Below are 19,164 nucleotides of genomic sequence, written 5' to 3'. Positions count from 1 at the left end.
GATCTGGGGGTTTTTGGGTGTAAAAACGTTAGTTTGATTAATGAAATTAGAAGCAAAGTTTTTGGTTATAGAATTTTCTCTGCCTATTTGTAAAGGGCCTTTTCTGCATCAAAATCCCTTCTACTCTGAGCAGCAATTTCATCTATAGTTTTATGAAAGATCTTTTCCTAGGTGACACTGGCATTTGAATATTCTAAACAAGAAAAAAAAATACCAGTAAGATTGTGCGCTACAGTACTGCTGTCTCCAGAATATGAACAAATTGAAATTTTTAAACATTTTTATGGAAAAGCTCTCTCAAATTTCACTCTGGAAATGTGCACTATGGTTGCTGTGCCTGATATTTAAGTGTTTGTATTGAATCTAACTCAAAGTTATTGTGGTATTTATGAATAGAATGAGAATTTTTGAAATATCTCCATGTCTGTTTTTAGTGAATGGACAAGCCTTCACTCTAGCAGCTTTTTTGAATGCTAAAATGTTTGCACAAAATTTACTTTATAATGTAATATAGTAACTGATAAAATAAGATTGCTGATATCACAGTACAATTGTATATTGAAAAAAATTCAAGGGGAGTGGCAAGGACATTGTCTAGCCATGAAAGAGGAAAAGTCTAATCATAATTATGATCCCAAAGAAAGCAAAGATCACTTTCCTAGAGATGTAAATTAAAAGCAAAGATAATAGAAGTACAAGTAATGACAATGGGCTTCTACAGGCAATGGGATTAATATCAGTTTCAGAATCCTTTGAAGATATGAAAATATCTCTCAAGCACCTTTTTATTATTGCAATTATTTTTGCCAGTCCAAGTCTTATCACTAATATTTATCTTCAATAATTGGAAAAGAATGAACATTTAATATTGTCTGGCAAAGCAGTATTCTTCAGTGGACATAGAGAAAGATTATGCTGGAGGGGATTTTGCAGTCTTTAACAATGCATATTCTCAACATACAAAAATTATAAGGCATTTTCACAAATGGCAGAGAGGTTTAATTCTTTCAGGCTTAATTTGCTTTCAGTTTCATTTTTTTCCTATAATAATAATAGTCATGACTGATAATCTTGTTCATTTTTTCAGGGTTAGTTTCACCTTTAGAGACACATTCTATTATTTGAGAGCTGCATGCCTGTATGTTTTTACTAGAAATTATTGCTATAAAAAAGAATGTGGAGGGTGATTTGTTTGTTTGTTTGTTTTTGTGGGCACTATTGGCCTCAGTTGTGAGTTTGGAAAAGAGTTGAAAAAACACAAATTTGGAAATAAAGATGTGTAAATAGTAAAGAAGTACAAACATTTCAACATTGAGAACCATGCCTATAAAAGGTCTTTATTAAATTAAAAATAATTTTAATTTCAATAAATACTATTCAGTTAAAAAGCAGAGAAAGAAATAAAGTACCATTGTGACAGTTATCCATCTCTGTATTACTGAAAAGTTTTATTATTGGCATAAGATTATTCTTACCGACAATCAAAAGAAACATTCCCTTCAGGTAGAGCTGGATCTCTAATTTTCTGTGAGTTAGTGTGTATATGAGAAAGAAAAATATAGTTTTGACTTTTTTCTTAGGAAAATGTGATTAAAAAAATCATAAATTATGACAAAAAGCCAACACAGACTAGAAATTTCTGTTAAAGGTCTCAAGAAATTTTGTGCAAGACAAATAAACTTTTTGGCAAAGAACCTTATCCATCTGTCTTCAGTTCAAATGAGAGTATCACTGTCAGAGTATTAGGCTGGTTATTAATAAGCTGAAGACACATCATACTCTTAAAAGATATGTCAGCTTCTGAGGGGATTGTCAGCTGCACTGACTCACCCTCAGCAGCTCTGGCCAAGGTGTAGTTCCCCCAGACCTGATGGAGACACCCACTCCTGTTAACCCCTTCTCCACCCCAAGGTTAGGCCAGTCAGAATTTATTCAGCACAATCTATTGGCTTGTTCAGGCCTGGATATTGATCTGTGCTAACAAACAAAGTGTTCCCAAAAGGAAAGGTTCTCAGACCAGACAATTTCCTGCATAGTTTTTTGGTGCAGTAATCAAATAAAGAAGGTATTAGTCCTACATGTTATGGTGCATGTCAGACTGTTTTTTACTATTAAAGTACCTAAGAATATAGGATTAGACCTAAAGTTCAGCTGACTAAGTGGATGGGACAAAAGTCCTGATTGCTGCCCTAGAGTGACCAGTGCAAATGCTCAGGAAGTATATCAGAACTATTAAAAATATAGTTATAATTTCCCAAGAGAGCTCTCCATACTCCAAGCATTTTCCCCAGTGAAGGGACACAGTGTTTGCATGGCTGCAATCCCTCTACAGCTTCTTGTGAACCCAAGGCTACAGACAGTTTGGAAATGAGCTAGAGACAATAAATTCAGAATGCCATAAATGCAACCTGAAAACTGTGTTACCAGTGTAGTTGTCATATACATGTCTTAAAAAATAATTAGATAGTTCCATTCATGCCTAAAGTATATACCTATTTGTACTGATAATGCCTTCTGAGTTCAGTTTCTTTTATGTGGCTGTATGTTAATGTTCACTTCTCTGTATATGAGTTGCTATTAAAGATCTCACTAAAAGGCTTTTGCTGTTTCCCTAGGCTACACTTTACTATAAAGCATTTTGCATATCTTTGTGTAAAGTACTCTCTGTGTTAAAAGATGGAAATCATTGATTGGTTCAATTCTCAGATGTTAAAGTGCTTTTTCAGATATGGGGTTTTTTTTTCATTTTTCATTTTTGTGGCATCCATTTCTGTTATTAATGTTCTTTTAACAATTTCATCCGATTTTACTTACATTGATCAGTACAGCAATTGCATATCCACCATAAAATAGCATTTTATAAAAGAAAGAAAATATTTTCCATATTATGCAGATGAAAAAAGTCAATATACCACAAGGGTGCAAGGATGTTCAATTATAGTTCTTTTGCCTTTTGTAGAATAGTGATTTGTTTTCAGCTTGAGCTGAAACTTTTCAATCCAAACTCACCAACTATATTTTAAAAGAGAAAGAGAGAATTTTGGGCTGCAAAGCTAGTTGGGATCCTGGACAGAAGTGTTAGAAGAGACATTTGCAGCTGTTGAAGGTATCCTCTTAAATCAGGGAAAACCTTAAGTGAAGCTCTCCATGCAATCTTTATGGAAATCTTAATTTCTTCCCCAGTAATGGAGCTCTGGGGAGGTTCTCACACTGAGAGGAGAGGGTATTAAGCAGATCCCCACTGGCTGGAGTCTGCCGTGCCTGACCTGGAAAATGAGCAACTTTTCCAAAACTCAGTTAAAGCCACAGCATCAAAACTGGGGGGCTTGCATATTTCTGAGTGAACTCAGATCCCTTCACAGCTACTGCTGTGCCAAGGAGAGGATGTAGCAAATGGAGCCCATGCTCATGACCCACAGAAACATCTCTCTTCTCCATGCCAAACCCCTAAAATAAAATTGATTGGATCCAATGTGATTAAATTTGCCAAGGATTGCTTTTTACAGAATAATACAGTAAGGTAGAATCTGCAGAGTTCATGTTTTTGAAATCTTGGTAGAGTAACTGAGTCTGTGATCTCTTTTTATTGTATTTTTAACACCTTTCAGAAACAAAGAGACAAAACCGAAAGACCCAACCAAACAATAATAATTTCCTTGGTGCTAATCAAAATTAGAGATTTTAGGTACAGTTGTATATATAATTTTGGTCTAAGAGGTCTGCAAGCCTGGCCTGCATTTTTTTCTTTAGAAAATTACACTCAATTAAATGCACACTGATAAAATTGGCTATGAAAAATACCATTTACCACTGGACCACTAACACCTTGCAGACTGGCATCCATAAGGAGAAGCATGTCAAGACAATTTCATGTTCCACTGGTTTTGATCATGTGGCTCTATCTCTGATTTGTTTGAATAAAGAGCTGATCTGTCTTTTGGTTCTTGATTTTAATCAAAGTGCAAGTAGCATTCCTTTTTTGATTTTAGAACCTAAAGGTACAGGACTGCTGTCTGGGAATGAAAAACACAACCTTAACATCCTTATATATATTAAGAATAAGCCTTAATTAAATGTTAGAATTTATAGGATTGAAAACTTTTAATATCTTCCACTTTCAGTTCTTTCAAAAGCCCAGTCATTAAAATTCCATCATAAAATCTGCATATGGTCTCCATGAGTAATGCCAGTGCAGCTTACAGGACAATTAGTCAAAGATAATTGCAAGTACCTCCCTCCCTGTAGAAACTTTTCTGATAAGATATTGCTTTACTGTTTCAACTGGAAACCTTATCAGAGGAAAAACAAAACAACAACAACAACAATAATATTAATAATTTAATTATTTAGGTTTTGAAGGCTTGACATGGTCCTTCCCTTCCCTTCCCTTCCCTTCCCTTCCCTTCCCTTCCCTTCCCTTCCCTTCCCTTCCCTTCCCTTCCCTTCCCTTCCCTTCCCTTCCCTTCCCTTCCCTTCCCTTCCCTTCCCTTCCCTTCCCTTCCCTTCCCTTCCTTCTCACTGTAAGTTGTAGTTGTAATTTCCAAAGAGCTGGATAAAAAATTCTGAAATCATATTTAACAGGCACTGTGGTCTGGTTCTTCATGTCGTGGATGAGCACACAAACTGTTCAGCATTTTCATTGCTCAAAAGAGCAATTTGTCCCCAGTTGCATTTCCAAGAAAGCTCTTACAACACATGGCTTCAGGAAAAGTTATGCTGTACCCCAGCTTGAAGTTGCTTTGAGTCCCAGAACAGGGCAAGATCTAACACTGGGGATAAGACTGTGCTACTGGCAAGCTGGTAGGGAAGTCACCAGGATAAGCCAAAAATGTCACTCAGACTTTCCAACACTGAATGCTGGCATTTAAGGCCTTCTGTTACACTGCCTTTGGTTCCTGGATATGGGCACAATAAAAAAATACAGCAATTTAATTCTCCAATCAAGCATTTCCTGTTTTTTTTTGTTTGTTGTTGTTGTTGTTTGGGGGTTTTTTTTGTTTTGTTATGTTTTTCCCTGCACTTTTTTCCTGCTGCAAGGTGATTTGTAGTTTTGCTGTGGGTGATTTTGCCTGTAGAGCACAGCTACTTGATGTATTAGTAGTCAGATAGAAGTTGCTCTCATGCACAGCTTCCTTTCTTCTCCTCCTAGCCCCGCAAGGATAACTGTCACCCTCACCAGCTGGCACTATCTAGATTAAAAATAGACATCAGCTGCACAATTGCAAATTTCTCCTGAGGATACCAACAGCAAGAGAGTAGACAACAATTCTTCACACAGACAACATCTAAAACCACATTAGAAATGACATCTCTCCCATCTTCTAAAGCTCTTAACACCATTCACTTTAGCCTTGCTCTCAGTATCAGTTTCCACCAACTCTTCAGGATAATCAGCTGCCTGCTACCAATTAGTCCTGATAAACTAGCAAGAATATAGCCCCACTGAATTTCTGGCAATAGCTGTAAGGATTTTAACTGCTCTAAAGCAAATTATTAACCTCTGGCTCACCAGACCGATTTGGACTAATTTTCCTTTTCATGTTTAGATAGTTGTAAGAGAGAGAATGTCAAAGCCCTTAAGGTGTAAATCACTGTGTTACCTGTAACAGCTGATGGAAAAGATGACCAGCTGGTAAAATTTGTTAGGGAAAAAATCTATTCTCATTTCATAGAAAACTCCATCTGCTTAATTATACCTTTAAAACACTAAATATATTAGAACTACATTCTTTCTTCACTGCAGTATTTAAGCAGAAACAGGTTGGCTCTAAGCATGGAGGGTAATGTTGAATGTCAGGTTCAGAGGTAAATCCCCAGTTCCTTGGCTGACTTTCTGGGTTATCTTGGGTAAAGCATTCTTGTGTTTCAAATGGGGGCTCTTTTTTTTCCTCACTTTGTCTCTTCTATCATGGACATTTTTAATATGGTTTTGGGGACTTTTTTTAAAGGTATATTTCATCTGTAAGATGGAAACAGTGAAGGGTGAGGTGTAGGTGCTATTTCAACAATACCAGAATGCTACTCACCATTTTATCCTCTAATGAAGCAAGATGCAAGGCTGTGCAAGAGATGAAATGCATCCCTCTTAAGTTTGAACTCCTGTGTTACAGAGATGAGATATTTATATAATGTCATAGCTCCATGTGGTACCTAAAGTAATTCATGTAGGCTAAGGCTCATGGATGCTATTCTAACACAATAAACTTAAAACAGCTGAGAATAATGTTATCCATCTTACTATGTTATAAAGAGGACATTACAAAAAATCAAAAGCACCCAGGCAGACAAAGAAGGGAACCAGGAGACAGGAGTATCTCCTCATGCCCCAGCATGAGGAGCTGTGCTCTTCATTCACGCTGATGTAAATCTGCACAGTGCTGACCCTTTAGTTCACACGGACTCAAGGGGCTGAAATTATTTTCTCCCATCCTGAACTTCCTGGAGCCAGAGTGCACAGCCAGTGCTGTGCTCTCGTTAGACACTGTCAACTGCTGTTAATGAAAATTAGCTAGGTGAGGGGTGGGGAAGCTGCTGCCCAGACTCTCTTGCTCAGCAGGGATTTCCAGTAAAGCTTCCTGCAGTACTGATCCTCAGCTGACTGGTAAGGTCTGTTTTGGGTCAACAGGACAAAGACAAATTAGCCTGACAGCAATGTAGTTGTGTGTGTGTCTCCTTTCAGCATCTTGTAATGGTCAGTGAGAAGATTCCTAGCTTTTCTTCTTGGACCTGTTTAAAATAATCACCCTGCATGTTCTCTATATCTGCACAAGACCTGAGGTCTAGAGAAATTAGCATCAAGCAGTATCCATATTTAAGGAAATACTTATCCATTCAAAACCCAAGCAACACAAGGGGAAAGATAATTTTTCATGTCTGCCTAATAATTTAAGAAAACAAACAATGAAATACAGCTTTTAAAATACATACTCCCTTACAATAATTTAATAAACTGTGCTGTCATCTCATAAAGAATCCGAATGGTTGCTGTGGTGACAAAGATTATCCTTGCTGCTGCTTGATTCTGTCATTTTTCTAAACATGAATTCGTAATATTTAGGATTTATTAACAATGTGTCACACTGATAGAGATGAATTACATGCTTTAAACTGGCCATGTAAGTCTTCTATGATATTACAACCACTTTGTCAACTCAGCAATAAGATATTATGTCATTACTACAAAATTAAAGCTATTTGTCATAAAAGATGAAGCAGAGAGTATCAGAACACTCATAAAACAGCAACAAAAAATCTCCAATAATCTAATATGTTTCCTGATTTTAAATACTTTGAAGTTAACAAATAGTTGTTATTTTCTGCTTTGTAAATTGATTCAGTTTAGCTTATAAGAAGACTAGATTTATTTGTACTGGGAAAATTTGGGATATAATGTGTCAGAATTGATGTGATCCAGGCTGTAATTTTTTATGATGGTTCAGACTGTAATGGGAAGTTTGTGAAGAGACCTTAATGATGGGACACTTTGCAGTGTGTAAATGCATATATGCCCAAACTTGTGTGTTAAGAAGATCTACTTCACTTCTAGGAATTTGTGTATGTTTTCTTTGTGATGTGTGGTATCCTAATTGTAGCAGATAATTAGATGAGATTGTCAGTGTGGCTGTCTAAAAAGGTATAGTTTTGTGCAATTTACTGGAATATTTGTTTGAAGCAAGCTTCACTACTGATACAGTGTGAGCCTGATTTAAATAACCAGCTCTAGATCCATTGCTCCATACATTTTTTCCAAACTAGCAGTAATTTCCCTAAATCAAAAGTAATTTTAAAACTTTTTTTTTAAATGACAAGGATTTATTCTTATTTTACACTTATTTTTTCAAGAAAAATAGGCCTGTTCTCTGTAGTGGGATGTGTAATATAAGGTAGAAATGCAGCAGAGCAGAGGCATTTTAAAGCAAGCAAGGAATATGTGTCTGTGTGACTCTGCCTGAAGAATATGATTTATTCATATTCATCTCAGTATGTAGGGTGACCTCTTGAACTGGGTGAGATATGCCTCCACTGAATTTTGCAATGCAGAGGAAATGACTCAGCTTCCTTTAAGTCTCCTGAGTCAGTGTTTGAAGGCAGTGGCATGGAAAACTACCCAGATGTGCCCAGAATTAGGGAGCAATCTTCCATCTGTTACTGTCTTGCACCATTCCTACCACTTATGCTACCTAAACTTGACCATGTAGCCATTTAAGCAAAGCAAGTGGGAAAAGTTTGAGAATCCAGCAACAGGATTTTCTCAGTCAACAGAAATAAAATATCCTCACATATTTGAAAGAAAAATAATCCAGGCTCAGCTGAAACACAGTCAATCAGCAGAGTATATTTCTTCCTATTCTCACCCTTTGAGTTTTATAGAACTACAAATGAACTGCCACCCAGGCTGAAAAGAACAAGGTGAGAACCAAACAAAAACTTCTTTTTAGCCCAATGACCTCATATAATTAGTTTAGTTATGTTTCCATACATTAGTGGTTAGCAGTGATGTATTTTACCCTTTCTTACTCTTTATCTCAGTGAAAAAATATTCTCTCTATCTGAAGACAATATAGCCTGATGCTGTATGTCTTATATAACTATATATAGCTATATATATGTATATAGCTAGGTTTTCTGCAAACCACACACAATAATTATTTCAGTTACCAAATGCTATACAATAAAAACATTCTGCATTATTTTCAAGGACTTATGTAAGTATCTGGGAAGGGAAAATTCCATTTCCAACTGGATTTCTTTGGCAATGTGTATCCTGAGAAAATTGCTGTTTGTAAATGAAATATTTCAATTGTCTTCAAGAGACATTAGAGTAGATTCTTAGACTTGAGATACAATGTGCATAGCTTTTCCTCTGTTGGAGGATTAATTTTGGATTAATTTTGGGGTCAATGTTCTTGTTATTTAGATTAATTAATTTTGGGGTCAGTGTTCTTGTTATTTAGAACCTGCAGACCACAGGTAACACCGAAGCACAAGAAATCATCTCCCACAGGGCCTAGTGAGATTTGCATTTGCTTTTGTCAAAAACAAATGTCATGCAGTATTTTAGAGTGGTTTCCTTCTGCAGCAAATATGTGCACAATATGATAGCCCAGGCACTCTGTGTGGTCTTAATGACTTCATTGCACAGCTAAAATAAATGCTCTTTAAATTTCTACAACTGTGTGCAAAGAGGGCTATGCACATTTGATTGAATTCTGGTTTGCTTTTTCAAAAAATTCAGCATTTTACCTTTTTTTATATTATCCTGGTTTTGACACAATAAGGACAGTAGAAAAAAGATTTATATGGAGGTATATAGCAGCAATTTAATATCAATATTACAGCTGAAAAAAATTGTTCAAAAGGGATGGCATAACAAGGGCAGATAAATACTGTACCCTTTCCTCCTCTAAGAAGACAGTTCTCAGATTTTGGTGTACAGCATGATCAAAATGAGTCATTCTCCAAGACAACAATCCTTAGCCTTGGAACTTTTTATCTCTGCAGTTTGTAGAGAGCATTGAGACTACCTTTTCTTGTGTGTTGTAGATATCAGTTCAGTATGTGAGCCTTAAAAATTTTAGAAAATGTAGTGAAAAGAACATTTTTTCCTTCCAAAGGTAATTTGGAAAACATGAAATATTAATCTTGGTAAACGACTCAAGAAAAATATGAAAAAATGATTAGCAAATAATGTTTTTCTCAATCATGACCAACATGTTACTGTGTAGCTGTTACAGATCAGCAAAAGCTATTCCTGCCTTTAAAAGTAGTTGTATGGCTCAATTAAAAACAGAATAATTACTAAAGACACTTAATATTGTGATTTTTATCCGTATCTATTGCCTATGTGTATATATAAAATTGAACAATATTGTATGAAACTCTGACTATGCAGGTGATAAAGCCATCGTGCAGCCATAATATTTTAAGCATTTTGAAATTCTTTTTTAATAGGAGAATGCATCTGATATTTTCTGTGTGAAAATCATTTTAATATTGACAAATCTTCATTGCATTTTTTTTCCAGAAATTCAAAAACAGAAAACAGAGAGACCTGAAAAACGAACACCAGCAAAGGGTAACTGTTTTTTTTGTCTGTTTGCCCACATATATTTGTGTAACATACAGTGCCTTTGTTATCTACATAATTTTTGTTTGTTAACTTGGTAAACTGCTGCTGTTGTATCATAGATGCATTCAAAGATCAGCTGGCACAGACTGCAAATCATCAAAAATTCATGTATACCTTAACATTAGCAAAAAAAATGTAATTTTATGCTTGTGTAGCTAGATTGAAAATGCACATTCATAATAAGATTCTCCTGCCCAAACTTTTCCAGAAATCTTTTTTCTAGTAAAAGTGCTAGAAAGTTGAGTGTTGATGAACTTCCTCTGGTGAAAAAGGCATGAAGTGTGTTGGGCAAGGAAAAAAGTAAATTTATAGGCCAGTGGGTGCCATCCAAGTTAGAAAGTCATAGCTAAGAGTAAGCCAGGTGTGTATCAGAGATAAGAAAACTTCCATTTTAAGAACCTGCTCTTTTTCAGACTGTTTAATCTCCTATTACTGGCACTTTCTGAAAATGTACAGAGGAACTGGTTTGGACTGGTTTTCAGAGGTCATATAAACAAAGGTGTTTTCTGGGATATCTGAAGGGGTTTTTTGCCTAACAGAGCATTCCATAAAAGCTAGGCCACACAAAACTTCATGAGCATTCCTCTAACACACCAGTGCTCAGCTTGATAGTGGAAGAGAAAGCAAGAAGGAGGCTTTTAAAAAATATTTTGTGTACACATTCACCCTCCCTCATGCAATTATATTCATTTTTATGTATATTCTTAGTGTGGTTTTATAGTATTTTACACCTCTGTAAAATGTTTTTACAGCATGTTTCAGGTCCAGTTCTGTGCTAATCAGGGTCATCTGAACTGCCTAGAACTGTTTCCCAACTACTTAATAAGTCATGTTCTATCAAAATGAATTTTTTAGGATACTAGTGGGCAAGCCAGGCAATAAGGAACTCAGATCCATTAGCAAGGATCCCAGTTAAGGTCTTTTCAAGAAAAGTAATCTAAAAACAAAAATAATGTTGCAATCTTGACAAAAACAGCCTCTTGTGTACCATTTAATCTACACAAAAGTGCATTTCTTTACACAAAATAATAACAATATTGCAGAAATTATTACGAAGAAATGATAAGATGCCAGAAAAAAAGGTGTTCAGGTGTCATTAGTTAAATCCCATTATTTATGTGCCTGATAATGCAGTCTCTATTTATACAATCAGTTGCTGAAGCACAAAACAAATGTTTTTTTCTCTATTTTGTTTTCATGTTTTATCCCAACAATGCAACTTGTACATAGAAGGAACAATGACAAGAAAACTTCTGTCTGACCCCTGTCTATAGTGTGATAAAGGCATGAATCCTTAGGGAATTTTACTGTTACCTTCCAAAGTACCTTCAGGAAATATGCACAAATACAATCTTTTATTGTTTTTAACAGAAAAAAATCCAGAAGTAAAATTAATATTTTTAATAGCAAGAAATGGAAGAAATATTTTTGTCTTCTGCCCAACATGTAGGAACACTAGAGTTTAAAAAGTAATTTAATTGTATTTTTCTGAATAGTCAAATCCTCTGAGTACAAGTCCCACAGTTTACAAGGGAGTTCAGTCTATAAGCCTCATTTTTGAAAGATTGAAGTGAAATATGAGGAACAGTTATAATGAATAAAAATCCCAGATGGAAGTGACTGAAATTAAAAGATTCAAACAGTATTGAGAGCTGGGCAAACTGGTGCCCTAAAATTTGCTTTTAATTAAATATTTTTATAAACTGCTAGCAATAATGTCTATTTCAATTATTGTAATAAATTTAATCCTGGAAAGAAGAAATATCTGAGAAATATTTTCACAAAGCCATTGGTCATGCTTAAGAGCCCTGAAATCAAATTATTTCATGATCATGTGTGTACATAAGCACAAGTTCACTACAAATTAGGGTCCTTCCAATTTGTTATTTGAGGTATTAGTAATTTCACGAATGCAGTGGCACCTGGACTGCATGACCAGGAGCTTGACCAGCCAGCAGGGGTACAAGGGATTGATTATCTGTCTGTACACAACTCTCCTGAGTATCTAGATATTGTGTTCTAGATAGATTTTGCAGGACTTTGAGTTGCTTCTGGAGTCTGTTTAAGAAATAGGTGATATGATCGTTATTACTATTACTACCAATAAGAGTTGATTAGACATTATTTTGGCAAAAAGTAAGAACAATAGTAAAAAATATTGAGATAAAAGTATATGTAAGTACAGAATTTGTCTAATGGAAGGTCCAATGGCAATTTCTGATTTTTATGGAAAACTGATCTCACCAGTGAAATGAATTGCCCTGCATTTCTGGGAAATAGCTCTAATTAAAACAGGCATGGAGAAGGAATGGGAAAACATTTATTTACTGTGTGGCTTTTCCCAAAATCACTTCACTAATACATTGCTGTTGGGCTGAGGTATGGAAGAAAACAATGTAATGATGGTTAATTTGCTGTAGCTGGAAGACATAGTATTTGAGACAGCTAAATAGATAAATAGAGCTAGATCCTAGTGTTCTAGAAACCCACATAATTTCACCAAGTTAATAAATTAAAAGGCATATTTCATACACAGACAAATCTGTCTCGCCCGATTTCTCAAGGTACAGCTACAACTACTCCTGCATTAACTTTAAACTGGAGAACATGGTGCAGATGGCAGCACAGCTGTAGTTTCCTTAAATTATGTATTTGGACCTGGGAGTCTGTGCCCCTCTCCAGACCAACCCCTTTTTTTTCAGCATTCCTTCAGGAAGAATTAAGTTGTAGCCATCTAAAGTTGCTTTCCTTCCGAATGAAAGCATCTAGGCAGAGATTTAATGCTCTCTGACTAATGCACTCTAACTTCATTGTATTAGTTCATTTATCTTAACTTTCCTGAGAGTGCTGCTCTGTAGACAAGCACTTAGTCTGTTAGCTGGAGCAAGCAATCTCTGCTTCATGCTTACTGCACTCATCACCTGCCTTTGTACTAAGCAGCAGACTTAAGACTTACTCAGCTGGAAACTATTTTTGCTTCTCTTAGGTACAGAAGTAGTGCCTTGCTACACCTCTTCTTTTCACACTTTCTGTTTTGGAAGGTGGAATGTCTTTGTTGGAGAACTTTATCCAAGAAAAACTAAATCATGTCCCCCTTCACTGCCTTCAATTTGATGCAAATAAAATCTGTTATGATGACTGAAATTAGGAAAATACTCTCACATATATGCAATGCTTCTTATTTTTATTTTTCTGTGAAGTAGATAGCAATATTAATTTTGGAATGCATTGTTAAATTACCTTAAAATTTTCTATTATAAGCTTCTATTTTAGATTATTTATAAATTTATCACACTCCAGTCACTTAGGATGAGATTTCCCATGTTCATCTTTTTGCCTCAGGCTGAATTTTCATTCAAAGACATGCAAAAATATTTCAGCAATTTCCAAAATCTAGGTTAGTGAAAATTAGGTTGGGGTGTTATATTTTTTCCAGTGTTAATAACACTTCAGTCTGAGTTTATGACTTTTTTGGTATTTGCAAGGAACTCCAGGAAAATTTCTTTTAAGTTTTAACTTCCACAATTGCCATAAATCCACTTAGTTTTAAGTCTAGTTGTTATTTTTTCTTATGGATGTCACCAGCATCCTTGTAGCAAAAGCAATAAAAGAGGTGATCTTTTTACTACAAAATGTGTAATAAAGTTAATAAAATGGTTGAATTCAAGTTGAATGAACAGCTTTAGTTTCAGCATTTTTCAGCTGAAGAGTGTATAAGTAACCTTAAATTTTTTTTTAATGTTTGTGCTCTTTCTTCCCTTTCTTTTTAATGGAAAAGAAAATCCAATCAACTCTAAATTTTTTTTCACAGAAACATGGCAACATGGCCAACCTGGCTAATTTCTAAAATTAAATGCTTGCACATAGAATTCTGGGCTTGAGAAAGAGCATGTATTAAGCCCTTGACAAAGAAAAATATATCCAAGTGACAAAATATGGAAATGATCTCTAGACAGTAATGTATTTTCTATGACAGAGCTTTTATAACTACATATGAAGTTGAACATGAAAATATTTCAGGGGAGAGTTAATATGCTGAGAAACATCAGATTTAAATTTGTCAGAACAAAAGCTCCAGTGGATTTTGTTGGTCTGGTGACTGAAGAGTCAAAAATGGCCAGTGATCACAGCCCTGAAACATGAACACTTTAATTTTTGGCAGCACCTGCCCTTCCCAAATAAGGGAAGCCATAGCTCTGGCAGTGCCCATAAGAGGTAATGATAAACATTACAATCTGAGATTAGCAACCTCTGAGGCTATGGGGATATCAAAACACAGGATAAGGCTCTCAAACTAGCCAGAGATCACCTTCAGCCTATAATTGGGAAGAGAAAAATAGCTTATGCTTATGCCAGCCTGGTCTCTGCTTATCCACATTCCAGGCTCCCTGCCCAGATACATCAAGTTACTTTTCTTTCTCAAGAAGGGGCCATCTGATCCCTTCTTCATGTTTTAAGCTGTAGTCCACAAAAATATTCGTATTTCCTTGCATTTTTGCTGTTTGCGTCACTTTGAGGATGTGAAACAAATTTAAATTAGATTTTTCTGTCCACTTTCAGGTCTACTGACATTCAACTCAGTTAGCGTTGTTCAAGGCTCATTTTATGGGTTTACTGTGTGGTAATGGGTTTTGTTTGTTTTGATTTCTTTTCGGTCCTTTGGTTTGTTTTCCTTTTGTTGTGTGAGTTTTTTCTCAAATAGTGAAATAAGGAAATTCTATGGAAAAATTACTTCAAATTTTTAAAAACCCACAATAAGGTCTCTTACACAAGTAAGATGCCCTGTGGATAAAAACAAGCTTTCTGGTTATCAATCTGTTCTGCGTAGTTCAGCTGTATTTTTTGGCACAGAGACTACAAGAGCTTTTGTCTGAATGTGCAGAAGCTCATGTTTCACTCACACTGACCATCACATTGTTTGCAAAACTCTGCTGTTGGTCCTGCCAAAACTGACAAAAGCGTTTAGGATAGAGCCAGCATCTGCTAATACCAATGCAAGATGCAAAAGCATGCTACAATTTCTGCAAAAATACTCAGTTTGGAGAATGTTTTTTTCTTGGTATGCTCCCAGATCTGCTAAAGCATTTTAATGAGTTGCAGTCTGTAATTCATTCAATAATACATTGCTGGTGCTGCTGTTTTCTTCACAGCCTGTTTTTTTAGTGTAAATTTGCTATCCACATTCTTTAAAGACTTTGAAATATCTCTCTTCAATCTTTTTCAACTGTTTGGCTGTTTGTTATCACAATAATTTACTTGTTATGACTAAAAATGAATTTTAGATAATCCAAACACATACGAGACATAATGAATTTACTGAAAGTTCTGAATGATTTTTCTTAATGGCTGCAACCTGCTTTTTAACGTGGAAACACTCAGCCAACAAAACAGTGCTTGCATTTTTGTGAAATGGCATTCACTGCAAAGCTGGTGAAATGAATGGATACAAAAGCATAATGTGCTTGTTTATAAAGCTCACTGTCTTCTAATCAGAATTTGTTTTACTTTTTCCCAGAAACCTGGGTACAGAAAAGAAAATAACATTTCCCTGAAATATGAAATGCTAGTCTTTTAGTAGTATGGGTTTGCTAAGAATAAAATCATTGGCACATGGGATTGAACCACTTCATAACATGGTCTGAGACCTAGCTGGGCAAGAGAATCTATGAGGACTCGCGTTTGCCTGCCTCTTGCAGGACATGGAGTTGGTTGTGTTGTGAACAGCTGCTGTTCCTGAGGTTACACTCTGATTAAAAGAGATGTTTTCTTGTTAATCCATCCTGTGACGGAAGTGACAGCTAAAAATAAAAAAAAAATAGCATAGAAAGCAATATGCAGGCCGGTTTTTTGTTTAGAATAGAAAGCAATGCTGTCAAGGGCTGAAAATAATTTCCTCTGTCAGAAATCTAAGAGTCAGGGTGGTTGTGTAATGGGACCAAAAGAGAGAGGACTGATTAGATTGAGGTGGCTTCTTTCAGAAGAATATAGTCTGATATGTGAAGACTTATTCAAGGAAAATATTTCTCTTGGACCTGGAATTAAATGTTGATGTTCAGAAGGTCTTTACATCATCAAGTACCTGTGAATCAGAGCTGAAATCCTTTATTTGGGTTTATGAATGCTTTTCCTTGATCACTTTCATGAGATAATAAGTGTGCATAATACATCTAGATTACAGGTTTATTGTGAGCTGGGGTTTATTTATTTGTTTATTATTTGTAGCAACACACAGAGAAAAACCTGAAAAACAAGAAAAAATTGAGAGGAAGGAACCCCCAAAGGGTATGTATTCAGCTTTTGATATTCCTTGCTTTTTTATCAGTGATTCAAAATAGTCTAATTTATTGACTCTTAGACTTTTCTTGTAGATCCCGCTAATCTTTAAGGATGGAAGAGGTGTTGTGAAAGCCAGCTGGAGGGAGAATGAGGCTTTTAAAAACAATTTGAATTAATCACTATACAGAAAAGCTGAAATTACATTCAGATATTAATTAATAAGTCTTTACTGTACTAGTAAGTTATGTAAAAAGTACCTAGAACACATATTGGTGTCCTTTTTATTCTTCTTGAATAAATCCAAGTATATTATTTGCCCTTGAGAATATTTTTTGCACCAAAATGTAATTAGTAAATTATAACATACTGGAAATGGTCCATGTAGACATTCTGCTTCGGAAATCTGCTTAAAATAGAGAGAAAAATAAAGAAAAAAAGGGAAAAATAAATTCCTCCATATTAATTTCAGAGACACTGGGGAGAGGTTTTAGAGAGAATTTAATAATGTCCTGGTGGTGTGTGCCAAAAACAAATTACAGATCTTTGAAGGAGTCAGAATCAGGATACTGCTTACTCTCCACCCAGAACTCATGATAGCCACCATCTAGTTTACCTTTTGTGAGGATATTTTAGCAAAATGGAATTTTGGTGGAGTGCACCTCCTTGTCAAAACACTCATGTCTACTGAGAACATGTCCTTTGCACTATCCTATGGCTAATGAAATCTTGGGCTGGAGGAAGAAAAATATTCTGGAAAATCAAAGAGGCCAATGGTCATAACAAATGACCAAAACAAGGAAAGGGAAGACCAAATATCCAGCCACAGCAGACTTATTCAGGCCAAGAACTCAGGTGAAGGAGAACCTCCTGAAAACTGTGCTTGACTAGGCCTTTCTAAAAGTCTCTGATTGGAGCTTTTCCATTTCATATAAGTAATTCAAAGTGACTTGAGCTAACAAGACTGATTTTAGAAGTTAATGGCAGGCATATAAATGGAGGTGTCTCTTAGAATTAATATTTATTAGTAGAAAATAGAATGGTAAAAACATGGGAATTTTTTTCTGGTGTTTGGAAAAATGACAAAGCAAAAGCAATAATGTCCCACATTAAAACATGAGTTTATCTTTAAGACTATTGCTATAATGTGGAAAACCTGTGGAACTCTTCAACTTGATTTCACAGGAGAATATTTAATGTTTTGTTAAATTTCTTAGAACAAGAAAAATATTATCCCAGACAAACTCAGATAGCCAGTGGAAAAAAAAAATTACAATTATACTGCCTTAGCTTTCCATAAATCCAATTAATATTCTGTCTACCTAGTGGTATTTTTTTCTTGAAGCGAACTATTTGTTTTATATTGTGAACTATTGCCAAAACTGCTACAGAAACACTACTGTTTATAGAGATTCTCTGTATTCACAGTGCTACTAAAAATTACTTTCAGACTGTACATTAAATTTCAAAACTAAGACTATGAATGTGCATCTTTCTAAGGTCCATTTCATTATAGTGTGACTGGGAGACTCTAGAGACTTCATCCCTGTATTTTTGCTGCTTATTTTCTACATTAAATACATTGCCTTTTCAAGATCAGGATAATAGAGAGTATAAATAGCATCCTATTCTAATCTATAATCAACTTCTGGCATGAAGTTTAAGAAAGTTATTTCATGACACAGAAAGTAATTAGAAGTGTCTCAGTCACTTAGCAGTGTCTCAGTCAGACATGTCAGCCATATTCTCAAGTATTTCATCACTATATTGCTTAAAAATGTGGAAGCCTGAATATTGCCTACCACTCCTCTTTTGCATCCAGTTACATATGGAATTCATGGTGCTGTAAAAAAAGTTTCTTATCTCCTCATGTTAGACAAAAGGAGTTTTACTAAACTTGGATGAAATCTCCCCAGGAGTTAGACTCAAACTAGACTTGCATTTTCACAGCTGTTCTTTCAGAAGTGCCCTAAAACCCACAAGCTTATTTTTAATTTTCTGGAACATTACAGTGTAAAATCCTAAGAAAAGTGAGTGGAAAATGTTCTGTGAACGAGTGGATAGCATAATGCAGTTTCCACTGTCATAATGTTAGTTTTGCTTTGCACATGCTGGGTATCTAATTATGGTTCTGAGGTCATCATTGCCAGGGACTGATCTCAGCCAGTGTCCATGACTAGCTGTCCGTATCCATTACTAACCATCCATATCCATTACTGGTTACCCATTTCAAGCCAGCTGGCAAGTCACAGATGTATCATTTGCACATGTGATTCTCTTCTGCTCCGAGATTGATTCCAGGGTTTTTACAACCTGTGTCTGACAGAGTATGGGGTGGCCAAGGTGCAGGCCTTTTCCTGTCACAGGCAGCAGCCTTCACTGTGAGCTGTGCCTTAGTAACCGACAGTTTTCTGGAATTCTTCTGGAACTGACAGACAATTGCAAGAGATGATGCTCTGCAGCAAACAGCTGAGGCATGTTACCATGGCAGTAACTCGTTAGCCAGAGCTGGCTGCTCATACCCCTCCAGTATGATGGACACTGTAAAAATATGCACGGGGCAGCTCAGCAGTAACACACTCTGCCACTTAGTATCCTAAGGCATCTTTGGTGATTTTTTTTTAAATTCTTAATTTTTCCCACTTTTCTTTTTGGGTATATAACACTTTCTTTCTTTCTTAGTGACAAGTAAAGACAAACTGGAAAGACAAGAAAAACCTGAAAAAAAGGAAAGGCATGCAGGTAACTATTTAATGTCAGAA

General features: G+C 35.7%; 1 protein-coding gene across 12 annotated transcripts in view; it reads left to right on the top strand.

The window, feature by feature from the left end:
- The window catches only part of TRDN (triadin), a 224,831-nt gene that overhangs the window by 56,069 nt on the left and 149,598 nt on the right, over positions 1-19,164 (top strand). For all 12 annotated transcript variants that reach the window (XM_084203676.1, XM_084203675.1, XM_084203680.1 and 9 more), the window contains 3 exons: positions 10,025-10,075; positions 16,352-16,411; positions 19,085-19,144. In XM_084203676.1, coding sequence (XP_084059802.1) covers positions 10,025-10,075; positions 16,352-16,411; positions 19,085-19,144 — 171 coding nt within the window. The remainder of the gene's footprint in view (positions 1-10,024; positions 10,076-16,351; positions 16,412-19,084; positions 19,145-19,164) is intronic.

Source organism: Fringilla coelebs (assembly GCF_963513975.1).
Source record: "Fringilla coelebs genome assembly, chromosome: 3".
Lineage (NCBI taxonomy): Eukaryota > Metazoa > Chordata > Aves > Passeriformes > Fringillidae > Fringilla > Fringilla coelebs.
This window is presented reverse-complemented; position numbering and strand designations above follow the sequence as displayed.